We start from the raw sequence: 15,772 nt of genomic DNA, 5'->3' as shown, positions 1-15,772 counted from the left end.
TATGACACCCCATTTACAAAAGTGATAAATACAGACAGCACCCCAACTTGCAAATCGCTATAAATGTAATCCTATCCATGTTTACATGGAGGCAAGTTCCCCTGGGTTCAGTGCTTACTCCCAGGTAAATGCACCTAACATTGCAGGCCACATGCTGTTTGTAAGAAATTCTGTATCACCAGATATATTGGTTCAATAGGAAGATGCAGGCAGAGCTTTTCAGAATATGATACGATGGAATTGGCAGGAAAAGCACTTTGGACAATGACAATTCAACTGAGCCTTGAGCCGTCTGCAATATTCACAGTCTGGATGGGATTATGACACAACATCTCCACACAGTGGCAACTGTGGGAATACCACGAAATTCCCCAGGACCGGGAAATGTTTCCGTCTCAAGGAAGAGGCAATGATTTTGTATTTAAGTGCACAGGAGTGGCTGGTCAGAAAAGGTTCTGAATGTAACAGGGTAGTCAGACAAATAATATGACCACCGGGCATTAGGCAGTTTCTACATTTGCAACGTAGTTTCATTTTTTACACTTTCACATGAACCATTCATATATACTTGTGGATAATCAAGTGTGTGTGTGTGTGTGTGTGTGTGTGTGTGTGTGTAAGGGGCTGACCTGTTTGTATGCTTTTAATAAAGGTCTGATATACAGAAATCAGCAAGTGACTCTTTTCATGACAGAAACAAACATTTATCACCTCCAAACTGCTGATTTAACAGCTGGAGATGGACCATAAGGTTCCCAAGTGGTCTTCCATCCAGGCAGCTTAAAGGACCATAGCTGCTTAGCTTAGGACTGCCTCATCAAGTGCCCACAGCCCATTTACTCAATATAGGTAGCCAAAGGTGCTTTTAGCCCAGAACTGAGGCCAGTGGTAATATTAGAGATGCAATTTAATATCAGCTAACCTAGCCGAGTCACTAACAAGCAATCTAACGTACTGAAATGCAGTGGGCAAGTCTCCCACCATGGTGGCGGGGAAACGGTAACCATTTTTGAGCATGTGACAGAACTATGACTGCATATCTATCAGCTTCTGTACTGACCGTCCACACATCAGATACAAGCCTCAAGGCTGGGGAAAATCCCAGTAGCTGCAGAACTCTCTTCTCCTTCACTCTCCAATCCTGCAGTTCCTCCTGCCTCCGACTCTTGTCTTCCAGCTGTTACAGGCTCCCCCAGTTCACTGGTCCCTTATTCCAATTCAGTCTCCAACCCCACCTTCTCCCGGTGCCCCCTCCTCAGTATCCAGCCAGTCCCTGTCAATAGACAATACTGGCTAGAGGGACCACTGATCTCAGTGCAAGACAATTTCCTACACATGTGAAGCCTGCGCACTACCCCACTATGCAGTTTTCAGTCCCATGGATGGGGAAGCATGTTCTTTCTCTCAGTGGTGTCAATGGAATTTCAACATGATTAGCTTTAATGGATTTGTGTGCTTGACATTCACCTGAATTAATTTGCCATCTCCCTGTGTAGCATTTCCTTCTTTCCTACCCTGTGGTTGCTCCCCTTCTTCCTCAGCTCCTATTGATTCTCTGGCATCAACAACTGTTAAGATGCGATGAGCAACTGGGTGCCCTGCTGCCCTGTCTCTCTTTTGCCCTCTGCTTTAGAGAATGCCTTCCTTCATCTTCATTTTCACCCAAGATGGTAAGGCTGCAGAGGAAATGTTACTAGGACAGCTAGCATTCATTTAAATAAATACATTTAAAATTATTACTGCATAAAAACCCATAAGATACAGAGCCATTGTTTGTATTCATAGTGCATATTGATGGTTGCATTTGTTTTCCCTTAATGCAAATCACTTTTTACACTGTTTTAATTAGCTTTAAGTGGAAATCCACCATTGTGATCTAATTGTTTTATTGCTATTGAACTGTTTAATTGCCAGACTGCATTGAGTGTGTGGTTAACCTGGGGTGGTTGTTGTTGTTTTTCTTCACCAGCTATAAACAAATAGTGCATTCAGCTGAAATAATTGCCCTCTCATTAGCAGCTTTCCTGTATCTTCCCTTGAAAGAGCGGGAACAAACAGATCATCGGGTGATTATATTTGGAGTTTTAGATGACAGCGACCAACCTCTTTGCATACATCTAAATGGATTCACTATCTGAACTCAGGGTGAGGGTACATGCCTTCAGCCTTTGCCAACTTGGTGCCCTTCAACTATTTTGAACAACTATCAGCCCCAGTCAGCATGGCCATATTGTCTATACCAGTGTAGCTGCGTTTGCTGGGATTAATGGGAGCTGGAGTCAAAGCAGCCAGAGAGCACCAGGTTGCTGAAAGCTGCATTACATTAACTGAAAGCATGGATGCTTAAGCAAGCTGAGGATTGTGTTAATCAATGGCACACATTACCCCACCATGTGGGAATCCCTTGCAGAGACAATCCAGGTCATGTATCCACAGCAGCAACCAGAGGAGGAATGACTAAGAGGAGCACAGAGAGAAATGTCATGGTGCATCCACATCAGAATAATAATAATAATAATAATAATAATAATAATAATAATAATTTTATTTATGGCCCACCCTTCCTGGTTCAAAAACCGGGCTCAGGGCGGCTAACAACTAATTTAAAACACTTAATTATAAAAGCAGCATAAAATACAATATAAAAACGTGAATAACAATAAAAATCAAAAATCAATTAGATAATCCCCAGGGCTAGCTGGCTGAATTGGTCCTACGTGGGCCAGCAAGGAGGCCAGGGGAGAATTAGCTGTGGGGTCTCAGAGCGGGTGATCTTCATAAAAGGGGAGGGTGAGGGGAAAGAAGGGAAGTAAAAGATCAACTGCACTCCTTCACCAGCCCAGCTGCAACAAAACATAGAATCACAGAATTGTAGAGTTGGAAGGGGCTTCAAGGGTCATCTAGTCCGGCCCCCTGAAATGCAGGACTCTCAACTAAAGCATCCATGACAGATGGCCACCCAACCTTTGCTTAAAACTTTCAAGAAAGGAGAGTCCACAACCTCCCAAGGGAGACTGTCAAGCAGCTCTTACTGTCAGAAAGTTCTTCCTGGTGTTTTGTCGGAATTTGCTTTCTTGTAACTTGAATTGTGTCTCTCCCATATCGACACTCACGGCCAAAGCAGGTGCTGTAACTCTCCTATAGTTTGACTTCAGCCCTGAAGGTGCACCCTTCCATGGTCTCCCAAGACAAACAGATGCCAACCAACACACTGCCTGATGCAAACTATTCCCTAGCTCAGTCCCCAGCACACTACAGTAGTACCTCGGGTTAAGAACTTAATTCGTTCTGGAGGTCCATTCTTAACCTGAAACTGTTCTTAACCTGAAACACCACTTTAGCTAATGGGGCCTCCTCCTGCTGCTGCAAGGTACTATTTCTGGGTTAACCCGAGGTACTATTTCTGGGTTAGCAGAGTCTGTAACCTGAAGCGTCTATAACTGAAGCATCTATAACCTGAAGCGTCTGTAACCTGAGGTACCACTGTACTAGATTTGGAAAAGGCCTTTTATTTGAATATTTTTTATTTTCAGTTTAAACTGTAAACTGAAACTGGAAAAGGCCTTGTCCCCTAGAGTCCACTGGGTAAATCACTCAGCGGGTCCGCTGAGTTCAGACTCCCCCTAACATTTCCCCAAATATACAGCTGTCACCACCTCCTGAGCTAGAGAAAGGAGTAAGATTCTCCTCTTACTGTCACTTACAAAAAGGATGGGGGGGGGGCAAATTGCATCTACCAGCACACACCACTATTCACAGGAGTTTCACACTGTCAAAATTTGGGCTGGTATACCAGCATATGGTTCCTTCCCAATATTTCAAATTTAGCATGGCATGCCGGTATATTGACTAAAAAGCCACAGTTCCTAAGGCAACAAGCTTCTTCAGTGTAAAAGAATGATGGAAATCAGGACAGAAGCACTAGCACTGTAAGCAGCAAACACACACAATAAACCCTACATCTGAATGCAGCCTTGCTCAACTAACTCTCCTGCTCAGCTGGCTCTCTCCACGTCTCTCATTCTGCCTGCCATTCCATCTTGCTCTCCTGCTGTCACTCATTCTTCCTCTCATCCTTCCCATCACACATTTCACCAGCAATGGGAATGGCATCTGCCTGAGGAGCTGCCAGTCTGAGTCAGCAATACTGGTCTGATTCTGCATAACACAACTTCCTATGTTCACCTGAAAGGTTTCAGTTTTGAACCATCTTGAATTGCATCAAATGGCTCACCTGCAGAATCCCTGGGGCATTTAGTTATTCATGGGTAGGGGTGGGTGAATGTCAGGTTTGGTTTCTCTCAGGTTCTCATTTTCTGATCTTCAGTTCAGTTTTCTACATTTTCTACATCAGCTTGTGATTAAAAATAATTTCTCATAAATGTATATCAGCATTTCAGTGTGAACTTCCAATATGTACATTTGTAAGCAATCTTCCTTAAGGTTTGCATTTTGCAGTTTCCCATAATCTAAAGCATATTTGTATGCCGTGTTCACTAATATGTGCATTATGGTGCACATCTTCTCAGTATATGCATTTTTGGACACAATACTTGGCTAGAGAACTACACTGAAAGATTTGGAGGAATCTGAATGTTGAAGGATGGCTGTGTTTCAGTTTTCTTATTGTTTGGAAAGTGTGATTTCAGGTAGCTCCTCTTTTCAATTTGAACTGAATCAAATTTCTTCCCCAACCCTATTCAGGAGCCCCTATCCAGGGGATCTCAATTCAGTGATCAGAATCCCATTTCAGTGATGGCAGAACAGTGAATGCTGCTCACAAGATCAGACTTAAAGAGGCAGAATGGTTCTACTCATGTCAGCTACAGACTTGGCTTCGTTATTGTTCTCTATATTTTAATTTAGTAACTATTGGAGAAACTTGATAGCAATTCACCTTTGGAATTACAGGACTACAGAGACACGTGTCAGATAAGTGCCAGACATTATGCTATGACTTGAATATGACCTAAGCCCAAAAGTCGCTTTCTGTGCTGAAGCATTATGAAAATATGAGGAAAAATCAAATGTATTAGAGATCTTAAAGTTCACGGCAATACATCAATGTTAACCACCGGGACAGGATTTTGTCATCATTCATTTCCACGTGACATCTGAGGCATCATGTAGCTATTATGCCAAACCCCATAATTGCTACAAATGATGTCACGTAGGAGCAAGCCATTTCAATAAATAATGCAAATTGCTAAAAGAATGAATACTCTACTAGAAATCTGGACAAGTCATAAATAATGTTGATGAACTACAAGGAGAGAATTTAAAGAAGAAAGTGACACGTATGTTTCACCGTTGTGGTTGACAAGTATGTTGCTTAAAATGATATTCTTGAGAAGCACCATGGGGAAATGAAAAAGAAGGGAATGGGTTTGTTCTTCAAACAAACGAAGGGCTCTGGTCTTTCCAGGAGCCACTTTCTGGCTATTGGCCTTCACCAGGTGAGGCAGAGGGCTCAACCATTTGCCCTCTGGCACAAAGCTTCTTTCTTTCTTACACTATTTAGGGACCATTATGGGCCTTTCCTGGTTAATTCAACAGTGGGATTCTCCATTAGATGTTAGCCCTTGCTGGATCCAGGAATTAGGAGCTCAGGCATCATGCAGCCTAAACCCTCACCAAACTTGCAATAACCCCTTTGTTCATGGCTCTGGCGCCATCTACCACAAGCATGTGACCCCTCAACAGAAAAAAAGATTGCCCCTAAAGTATCAGGTATTGAGGAGCTTGTTGATCTTTGCTATAACTTGAAGCCAAACTGACATCTATGGCACACAGTACTTTTTATCAGTTAAGGCGAGTGTCTCAAGTCACAATGTTTAGAATAATGATTCGGAGAAGACTTTTCAGTACAGCAGCCCCAAGTCTGTGAAACACTGCTCCTGTTAAGATACTACAGGTGCTCACAATCTAATTTCTGGGGGGGGGGGGGGGGGAAACCTAAGACATTTTTGGATGTAGCCATCCCAACCAATTCTCCCTGCTGCACTTTCTACAGTGGAGACACAAACAAAGAAATGTATGCTGCTTCTGTGCAACCCACCTTTAGAAGTTCTGTCACTCCTTTGGTAGCAACTGACATTCCAGCCATCTTCCCGTTGGGTTCACTGCTTCTGATGTACTTAATGAGCAATCACTTATTAACAGGGTGGTGATGGATAAACACTTTTTCAGCAGAGGTAATTCACACATTTGGCCAAGTGTCAAGTAATCTGATGATCAAGGGATGTATGTGTATGTGTGAACCTGTTCCAAGTCTGGCGGTAGACTAAATTGAATTACTCTTCAGGAAATATTTCCTGCTACCTTAATGAAATTGATTTGTTACGATTATTGCATCATTCTTTAAGCAGCAGAATAAATAACTTACTTGGAGATGATGTAAAGGTTGAGAGACAGGTGCTGAAAGCAAGCAATTCCTCTTTCAATCTCACTCTCAACATGATTGTTAAGATTTGCAGTCAGGTGAAGAGAGAGCTATTCTTTTGCCAGAACAGTGCTCTATATTCCTTCCTGAGCTCCTAAGCCTACAGGGATCCTGACTCTCAGAAATGTGTTTGTTAACAAGTCAGTTGAAATTCTGTTGCCAGCCAGGCAACTCTCTCTCTCTCTTCCTGACAGCTGTCATGGATAACATTTTCCTGCATGACCCCAGCAACTATACAGGTTTTATTTCCCCCCTTAAAAAAATAAATCACAGCTTGACATTATTGACCAGCTTGAGAGAGGGGCAGATCTTGAAAAAAGCAAGGACGGGTTCAGATCTTTATCAATGGCAGGTTGATCGTCTCCAACTGCTCTATCTGATAGACAGATCTATCCTTCAGCCAAAGGAAATATCCAGCCTTTGCGTTACTGAAGAGGCATTAAGGAAGTGTGAAGTGGTAAACTTCTGCTTAATCCATAAATCCCCAGCATATAGCCCATGGGCTAGATCCAACCTCTAGCCATTTTTATCCAGACCTGGCCACCTCTACCAAATTTTAACCATGGTACAATGGTTGCCCCCCCGTGTCAATGAAAAAAGAAATCTCTTTAAATAACGAAAAGGAGAGATGTTCAAATCCAACACACACACACTTCTAGACGGCACTAAATTCATTATGTCTTGAGCATGCAGTACAGCAAAGTTATATACAATCGGCCCCCACCTCTAAGAAGGATTTTACTTTCTGTTCTGTGGGTGAATTATGCACTGGATTTCTGCAACTCTTTGCACCAACTGGAGGGTGTCTTATGTGCCTTGCTGGCAAAACAGGAATTTCAAAATTCTGCAGAAATTTCTAGTGTCAGCTGAGAAAAGCTTGCAGGTGTATTGGCAATTATAGCCATGTGGGTCTCTGTTTTCACTTTATTTATTGTTTATTTATACAAATATTTATATACTGCTGTATCATTAGAAATATATTACAGCAGTTTTTAACAGTATAAAAATGTAAAGCTTATCACTTTACAAGTTAAAAACAAAAGCAAAAATAAATTAAAAATAAACATCAATAGACGATTGTGGTGAATGCACTCTTAATTGTTTGCATAGGTCTGTCCCAAAAGTTTTCAGCAGCATCTGGAGGGACAAAAGTTCCCCACACCTACAGTGAAACATTAATGGAAGCTGACTGCATTGTACTGATATCAAGACAAGACTGCATATTGAATGACCTTATAAAACATTTTCACAAAATGAAACGTCTGTCCTTTTTAGCAAGCATTTTGTTTTTGTTTTTTATAGTTGTACATACAGGTGGCATTCTGTTTCCAGGATAGCTGTCAGGTTTTTTGGTTGTTTGTTTTGCTTGGAAAGGAGCTCCTCCACCTTTTTGCCAAAGGCAAAGTAATATAAAAAAGTCTTTGATGTGTAATTTCAAAAATAGTCCTGAAGATTTCAAGAACTTTAGGATTTTCAAATGCTGCCATTCACTTGTTTTTATATAAAAATAGTACATTTTAACAAGAATCCAAGTATTAAAGGTGCATTGCAAACTTGAAACTCAGGATTGTAAGCCCCAATAATTTTCCGTAAAAATTTCAACTAATCTCAGACATACTCAGAGCAGAACCACTTAAGTCCACTGATTTCAATGGGTCTGTTCTACGTATGGCTAATGTTGGATATCATCCAGTTAAGTTTCAGGACTGAAGCCTGTACTGGAATAAAATAAATAAATGAATGAATGAGAGAAAAAGTAGTTTGATATAATTGACCCAAATCAGAACCACATTTTCTGAATTTTATAGCTGCACATCCTTAGTATCTATGCTGCCATACAAAGAATCAGACACAATGAATTGCGAAGTGATTTAAAATATTTCACAATTATAGAAAAGTGAAATTAGTCTGTTTTTAAGGCTTATCAATGGAAATTTCTTAAACACTGTAGCTATAATTTTAGATGTAAGACTAAGTATAGTTGTACTATACAGTTCCTAAATTGTGTCCAGCTTAATCAAGTCATAAATGTCTGCAAATTAAATAATTAAATACATTGCGCTATACAACCCTGAGATTCGTGAAATTCTTATAAACATCTCTTTAATTAACATTTTTTTATATTCCTAGTAAATAGTAATTGCATTAAGATCAACAGCAGCTTTAATTCTAACATTGTTTCTTTTACACAAAAAATATTAAGTGACAAGTGCAAATTACAAAAAGAACCCAAGAGAAATGCAATTTTCCAACTAACAGTAGCATACTAATGTTGGCTCCATCATTTTTAGGGCTTCTTTAATGTGAAAGAACTACTCTAAGAGAAGAGACCTTCACAGATCCAGTGACTGTTAAGTAATCTTTGGCAATATGGTGGTCTTGATCCATACATATCCCTTACCGCCCCTGCCCCCCGCTACCCCAAGGAGAAGGTGAGGAAGCCACAGGCAGACAAGATGATGATGCGTCTTTCCCCGTTTTGCATCCTTCTCATTTGTACTTGCTTCTTTCTGCTTACTTCCCCATGTCTCACAGTGAGGGAAAGCGAGGGCAGGAGAGAGAAGAGTAGCAGGAGGGAGTAGCAGGAGGTAAGCATCTGCTCACCATTCCTCCTTTCTCTTCAGGGTAGGCAAATCATGTGCCAGACTGTAACTTTAGGGAACCTGAGTCAGCCCAACCAGCACTAGGTGTCAACCCAATTAGCACTAGTTGTTTAGGCGGTACTTTGGCTTGTCATCCAACCAGAAAGTCTAACTCAAGAAATAGAAGCAAACAACTTACTTGAATGCTCAAGTATGCTCATGTGTTGTATTTTCTGGGCCCACAAACTGTTCTACTTCATTCTGCTCACAGAATGCTCAGGATTTTTGAGACTCAACCAAGGAAAGATCATTGGAAACATAGAATTCCTGGAGTTCTTCCTGCTCATATTTTATGCAAGGTCTTTCTAAGTGGGTCCCAGGTTCCAGGGCATTCTGACCAACAATCTTTAGGTTCACAAACTTGATTTTCCACGTATTCTCCCTAAAGGGGCATCGGATGAGTCCAAAGATTTGTTCAAAGATGCCCAAGCAAGAAGTATTTCTATGAACTGTGCCTGCTACTGCCACCACAACTAACCCATGTCGTGAAACTGTCCACTTCAGCCCACCAGCGTCCAAGTTCGGGTTCAGGAAGAGGTATTCTTCTTTCACCAATGACAGTAAACGAAGGCTAACCAATTCTGCACCCAAGTACTCTTCCATGTTTTGTTCTGAAGTGTTATAGCAAAACTTTAGGATTACATCATCCCAAAAATGTTGTGGTCCCCATTCATCATGTGGTTCTCCAACCAACGGGTTCTGAGAGTTCAGAATTCCAAAGAACCACTGGCAAAACTCCTCTCCCAGACTGTGGCAATCTTTGCTGTGATCTTGCTGGTCTCCTCCTTCCTTCCCTCCCTCTTCAGGTTTCTGAAAAACAAAGTAGGGACTTTTACTTTTAAGCAGTAACAAAATGTACTGATTCCCTTCCACATGATAGTTCAGCAAAGCTGAAATGGACTCTACAACTACAACTAACATGGAATGCAACAATTAACACTGCTATAATTTCTGCTTTGAAGATGTTCAGAACTATGCATACCAAATGAAGGGGCTGTCTAAAGATGTGTGGAATAGACAGTTTACTTGGATCCCCTTTATTAGGCAGAAAAAAAACTCTGTAGATTTCTGTTTTGTGCAAACAGGAACCATTCATTAGTCAGGGGTTGTATGAAATGCTGAGCAAGTGGATTTCACACAATAGGACTTCTACTTCCTCTCCTCCCCCATGTTCAAGGCAGCAAAAGAGTAGGGGGAAATCAGATGTACACATAGTACTCTCCAAACTGAGTGAATGAGCAGGAAAATGGCAAATGCAAATCAATATAAACAAGTGAAAACGGATGCATCTTAATTTCACATATACACTCATGGGGCCTGAACTGGCAGTGACTACCCAGGAACAAAACCTGGGGGTAGTTCTGGGTAGTTCAATGAAGATGCTGACCCAGTGTGCTGCAGCTGTGAGAAAGGCAAATTCTTATCAAATTCCATGCTAAGGATCATTAGGAAGGAACTGAAAATAAAACTGCTGATATAATAATGCCATGATGCAAATCTGTGGCATGAGTGTATTTGGAATACTGTTTATGGTTCTGGTTGCCTCACCTCAAAAATGTGTAGGAGCTTGCAGAGAATGAAAGGGGTTTGACTCAAACATCTAGATGGTCACAGGTTCCCCATCTCTGCTCTAAAGCACAGTTGTGCTGAATATGGCTTCCAAAACTCGCCTACTTTCTGTAGGAATCACTCACAGAAGCCTCTCTCATTTAGACACCTGTTATTCTACTATCTTCAAAGCATGTGAGGAGCAAACAGGAAGGTCCGATGCTTATGTTGCACAAAATGCTGTCACATGACACATTTCTAACAGAAAGAATATGCCCCCTGCTACTCCATAGAAGACAAATGTGAACAACATATTAAAGCATGAACAAGCAACTAATTTCCAAAAAGAATGCTTTGAATTTACAATAAACCTCACCTGTACATCAGGTTTAGTATAGATTTCTTCCGAGCCATTATCTTTTAGCTGTTCACACCAGTACTCCTTTGCACGATCAACAAGTTGGTGCTTTTCAGAAGAAGGTGGCACTATGACTCCTTTTGCTGCCAAATACTTGAAGATTACCTCTCGAAATACCTTCTTTCTCTTCAGCAGCTCTTCAGCACTTTGACTGTACAATACGATGGCATTTATGGCTTCTGAAAATAAAATCAGAAACAGGGGTGTTCCTTGAATCCAATTATCATTCTGCAAAAGAAAGCTGGAACTTGAGTGTTGGTCTTAATCACTTGAGAACCGTTAAAACGTGCTTTCGAGCTATTATGTCTCTCAAAAACACCAACTGGTGTTCCTTCCCTCATACCCTTCTCCCAAGCCAAAGAAATGGGTAAAAGGCAGCAAGGTTCTCACTGAAGACAGAGGCCTAAATATTGTTGAGTCTGTCTTCAGTTGCAGCTGCTATTCAGAACATATTTTCCCACACAGGTTCATGGTCCAATGTAATTAAGTCACATGTTGGTTGGCAAGAAAACAAGTTCCATGTGCCATTGGAAGCTAGTTGCCTTATATTGGGTCAGATCATTCCTCCATCTTGCTCAGTATTATTTACACTGACCAGCAGCAGCTCTCCAGGGTTTCAGACTGGGTCTTTCCCTATCCCACCTGGAGACGCTGGGGCCTGAACCTGGGATCTTCTGCATGCAAAGCAGCTGCTCTGCTACATAGCGACAACCCTTCAGCTTGCCATTGACAGCCAATAAGAGATCCAATGGAAATGCATGTTTCAATCAAGAATTATTCACCAATCAAAACAGAATAATCCTTATCGTAATTAAGTCTGCCTAAAGATGTTCAACTACAAGGGTCTATTTGCAATATCTGCAACAAGTTATTTCCCCCCATATAGTTATTTACGAGGAATATGCATCAGCTCTCTGTATACCTCAAATAATGATGCATATTGGGGTGATTCAGGAAGACTTTGATGTTTCCAACTTGGACTGCCTGCTTAACAAAGTGTATCAAGGGCAAACAGGGAATCACCAAACTTGTAAGTCTGTTGCCTGTGTTTTTCCATAAAATTAAACACACATCCCTCACTTTTCTTTTGAGATACAAATCCAAGCTGAGTGGGGAAATGCCCAGAATTTAAAAGGTTGTGTATGCGCAAAGGGGGGGGGGGGGAGGTGGAATAATATTTCATTTTGACTGACAGGACTAGCTTTTAATCACAGTAGATAATTTTCTCAGTGTCCTCCAGGCATGTCCAAAGTCCATTTCGGGGGCCTAATCCAGCCCGCCGGTCGATTTAATCCAGCCCCCATGGCAGTATATGTCCTGGGGTAAAATATTTTTTTAAAAAAACTCATCAACTTCAATCCTAAACAAAGTTCAACAATTTTAGGGTAAACTTGTAAAAAAAGCTTTGGTTGGCCCTCATGCATGTTCACTTCATCAAATCTCGCCCACTTTGAAAAAAGTTTGGACACCCCTGGTGTACTCCAATCACAGTGATTTGAGGAATGGTTTTCTTTACGCAGGTCATGATTCTGGATGTGAAAGCAGGGCATGAGCGATGGAGTTAGACTTATTTTCCAACTATTCTTTTCCTAACAATAAAAAAACATAGTGTTCTCTTATTTCACAGAGTGTACTTCTAGGAAGGAGGTGGTGGAGGGGTGAGAAAAAATGCCTTTGCCAGTATAACAAAGATAAAATAAATCACCTAGCAGGAAAGCTCTCCTTCTCCCAAAGTCATTGGGTCACCAAAAAACTAGAGAAGAAAATGATCCAAAACAGTTTTGAGTTGCTTCCAAATGCTACAAATATAAGGTGCAACTTATGCTCACAGCAAACCTCTACCATTTACACTTCAAATATTTAATTTATTTAAAGTCTTATAACTTTCTTTAGTTTGGCTTCTTACATTTTAAATTGAATCAGAGCACCTTCCAAAGGCTATATTTTAAGTACTAAAAAGCCGGCTATGTACTCCCCAAATACCTTCTCAGATAAGCACATAAATGTTCTTATTTTAATTCCCACCTCCCACTTGGAGCTATAACATTACTTCACTGTGTTCCAAAGCAGAGTAGCCCTTCCCCTAGGCACTGATGGAAGATGGGAAGAGATGAAAGTTGGACAATCTAGCCAGATGCTCAGTATAGTAGAATACTGACAAGTTCCTGTAGGATTTCTTTTTCCCCAAAAACATAACACATCCCACAATTAAAACACAACATAGGATTCTAGTGTTCTATAAGCATTCTAGTTTATAGGCAGAACAAAGTTCTAAACTTAAATTGAACACCTTCATTGGTATCATCTTTCTGTAGGCTCAGTTCTTTAGTATAAATTATTGCTGCAATCACATGTATTTGATCACTGCTGAGTAAGCAAAGAATCCAATGTTGTGGAAGCTGGCTTCTGTCCACACAATGGGACTTTACTTTCTTCTGCTTCCCTACCATAGTACTGCAACTGCCCTCAAAATCAGTCTTCAGAAGGCCCAACCCTCCAGAGCAATTTAAAAGAACATTCAGGAAGCTTTAAAAAATTAAGTTCTGTTACATAAGCAGAAGTCCACTGGATACAACACTAAGAATTACAGAGGTTTTAAATGCTCCCTGGTAAGAGACTTAGAACCATTTCTTCACCAGGTAAAAAAACCATCACTAGATCACTGTATTTTAAATTATGTATGCACACACAGCTGCAATTCCTTTTTATAGTACTGTGACTGCACATGTACATGGTATGGTATTAGTTGGGGCATTTGTGTTATGTGGTAGATGTGCAGCTGTATGAAAATATTGGTTATGTAACAACAGGCAGCAACACAAAGAAGCCCCTACGCCAAGAATCCACATACGTACAAACTAAATTCAGACAGGGACGGGAGAGGCAAGGGCAGATCAGTAGAACACACCTTCCTTTAGTTGAAAACAATGGGTTGTATCCTACCAATTCTTACTCGGAGTTGACCCACTGAAATTAACGTCCAGTAACTTCAATGGATCTACTGTGAGTAGGACTAGTGTTCAATACTACTCGAGGATTGGAGAGGCAGAGCTGCCACTGTCCTGGTGGTCAGAAGAGAACCAAGCAGAATGGAAGCAGCCTCTTGACCCACGACACTGAGTCACTAATGCCTCCTTCTCAAGGCAAGAACAGGCTTCGAAAACTTTAGAAGCTCCCCTAATTTTTTTCAGTGTCCCACCTGTGTGGCTGCAGAAGCCATGAACACTACTAACTCCACACAGTAACCACATACGTACTTCAACTTCTATCTACCTACAAATAAGCATTACCTTTTATCATATGACACTACTACTCATGCAGCTGTATGAAATCATCAACCAAGTAACAATAGGAAACAACACAAAGTGATTTTCTCATAATGGCTCCCTTATATCTGGACACAGTTAAAATAATAGTAAAAGACCCAAACTGCAAGCTATTTTTAAAGGTATATTAGCAATATAAAGTACTTCTTTATTTTGGTCTCATCAAAGACACATGAATTTAATATGCCAGTATCATATTTAACTGGCAAATAGTCTTTAACAAACATATGCTGTCAGAAGATCATAAAAATCCCTATTTTACAAAATAAAACAAAAAATTATAGCTAACATGACAGCATGCATTTTTGTCTGGACATATTTTCTGGTCAAACAAATTTATTTCTAACACCCACTAAATGTTAGTGAAAAAGGCTCCTGGAATGGCTTACAAATATAAACCTCTTCAATCAGATCTGGAAGCCGGACGGGTGACAAACTCTGGGCCAAGAGGGCAGACAGGGCTGCTCCTGTCAGCTAGAATCTTCAGATGGATTTGTTAAAGATTAAAAAAAATATACGGATTTCAGTTAATGAAGCTTAAGGCTTCCAAATACATACTTTTGCAACTGTGCCCCCTTAAAACAGTGCACAACGACAACACAGCTCCTGAAGTCCAAAGACTTGCTAAGTGAACTCTGTCTGCTGTTTTCTCTGCAGTTCTATGAGCCAAAGAGTCAAGTCACACTTGGAGCAGAATATCAGTTTTGTTCCTACAACCCGAAGACCTACTGTGGCAAAACAGCATACAAATATCTGCACTTGTTTTCAAATCGCTGGCGGTGTGCTGTTGTTAAAAAAACACTGAAAGTTAGGAGGATGTGTGTGTGGAGAGAAATAAAGTAGCTTAAAAACAAACTGCAAAATAAATACTAACCCCATCGTTCATTGTTGTCCGCGTCATTCTCCCCCCCCCCCGCCTCTTAGAAATACCAAAATTATGCAGTATTCTTATTTTTCCATTAGGTTCGACCATTTCCCCTCGAGGCGCTTATGTTCGAAAAAGCGATTTTTGTTATTGTTTGTTTACTGAAACCCCGCCTTTTCCCCCTGACAGGGACTCAAGGTCTCCGCCCCGCTTTCGCCCATTTCTGGCCAGAGTCTCTGCACTGACTAAGCTAGAAGACGAGAGTCCGCTCCGGAGTGAGACCCACAAGGCTCCACTTCTACCTTGGCGGTCGTCCGGCTGCACGAGGCGGTTAGTCACCGTGTCCGTCAGAGACAGCAGGTCGTCCGTGTGGAGAAGATCCAGGAGCTCCCGGCAGCCGTCCCGCTCGCGCTCAGTCAACCCCGCCCAGGCCGAAGCCATGGTGGTGGTGGCGGCCGGCGGCGGCGGCGGCGTCGCCTCTTGGTGGTGCGAGGTGAGGAGCGCAGGCAGGGCCCCCTCCCCTCCCGCGCC

At 41.4% G+C, this 15,772-nt stretch overlaps 1 protein-coding gene across 1 annotated transcript; it reads right to left on the bottom strand.

The window, feature by feature from the left end:
* Window positions 1-9,223: 9,223 nt before the first annotated feature.
* LOC307215283 (uncharacterized protein C3orf38 homolog) lies at window positions 9,224-15,772 on the bottom strand. Its single transcript, XM_079974453.1, has 3 exons — window positions 15,544-15,772; window positions 11,009-11,229; window positions 9,224-9,894 (listed from the first exon to the last, which is right to left on the bottom strand). The coding sequence occupies exons 1-3, from the start codon at window positions 15,680-15,682 to the stop codon at window positions 9,301-9,303; spliced, it is 954 nt and encodes a 317-aa protein (XP_079830579.1). The 5' UTR covers window positions 15,683-15,772; the 3' UTR covers window positions 9,224-9,300.

The sequence above is a fragment of the Podarcis cretensis genome, assembly GCF_951804945.1.
Source record: "Podarcis cretensis genome assembly, chromosome: 4".
Lineage (NCBI taxonomy): Eukaryota > Metazoa > Chordata > Lepidosauria > Squamata > Lacertidae > Podarcis > Podarcis cretensis.
This window is presented reverse-complemented; position numbering and strand designations above follow the sequence as displayed.

Excerpts from the sequence above, each read along its gene's own strand:
- LOC307215283 (XM_079974453.1), bottom strand. The coding sequence starts at position 15,682 with ATGGCTTCGGCCTGGGCGGGGTTGACTGAGCGCGAGCGGGACGGCTGC. Across the intron at positions 11,230-15,543 it reads GCAGCCGGACGACCGCCAAG|AAGCCATAAATGCCATCGTA; the intron begins GTAGAAGTGGAG and ends TTTTATTTTCAG. Across the intron at positions 9,895-11,008 it reads ATACTAAACCTGATGTACAG|AAACCTGAAGAGGGAGGGAA; the intron begins GTGAGGTTTATT and ends TTTGTTTTTCAG.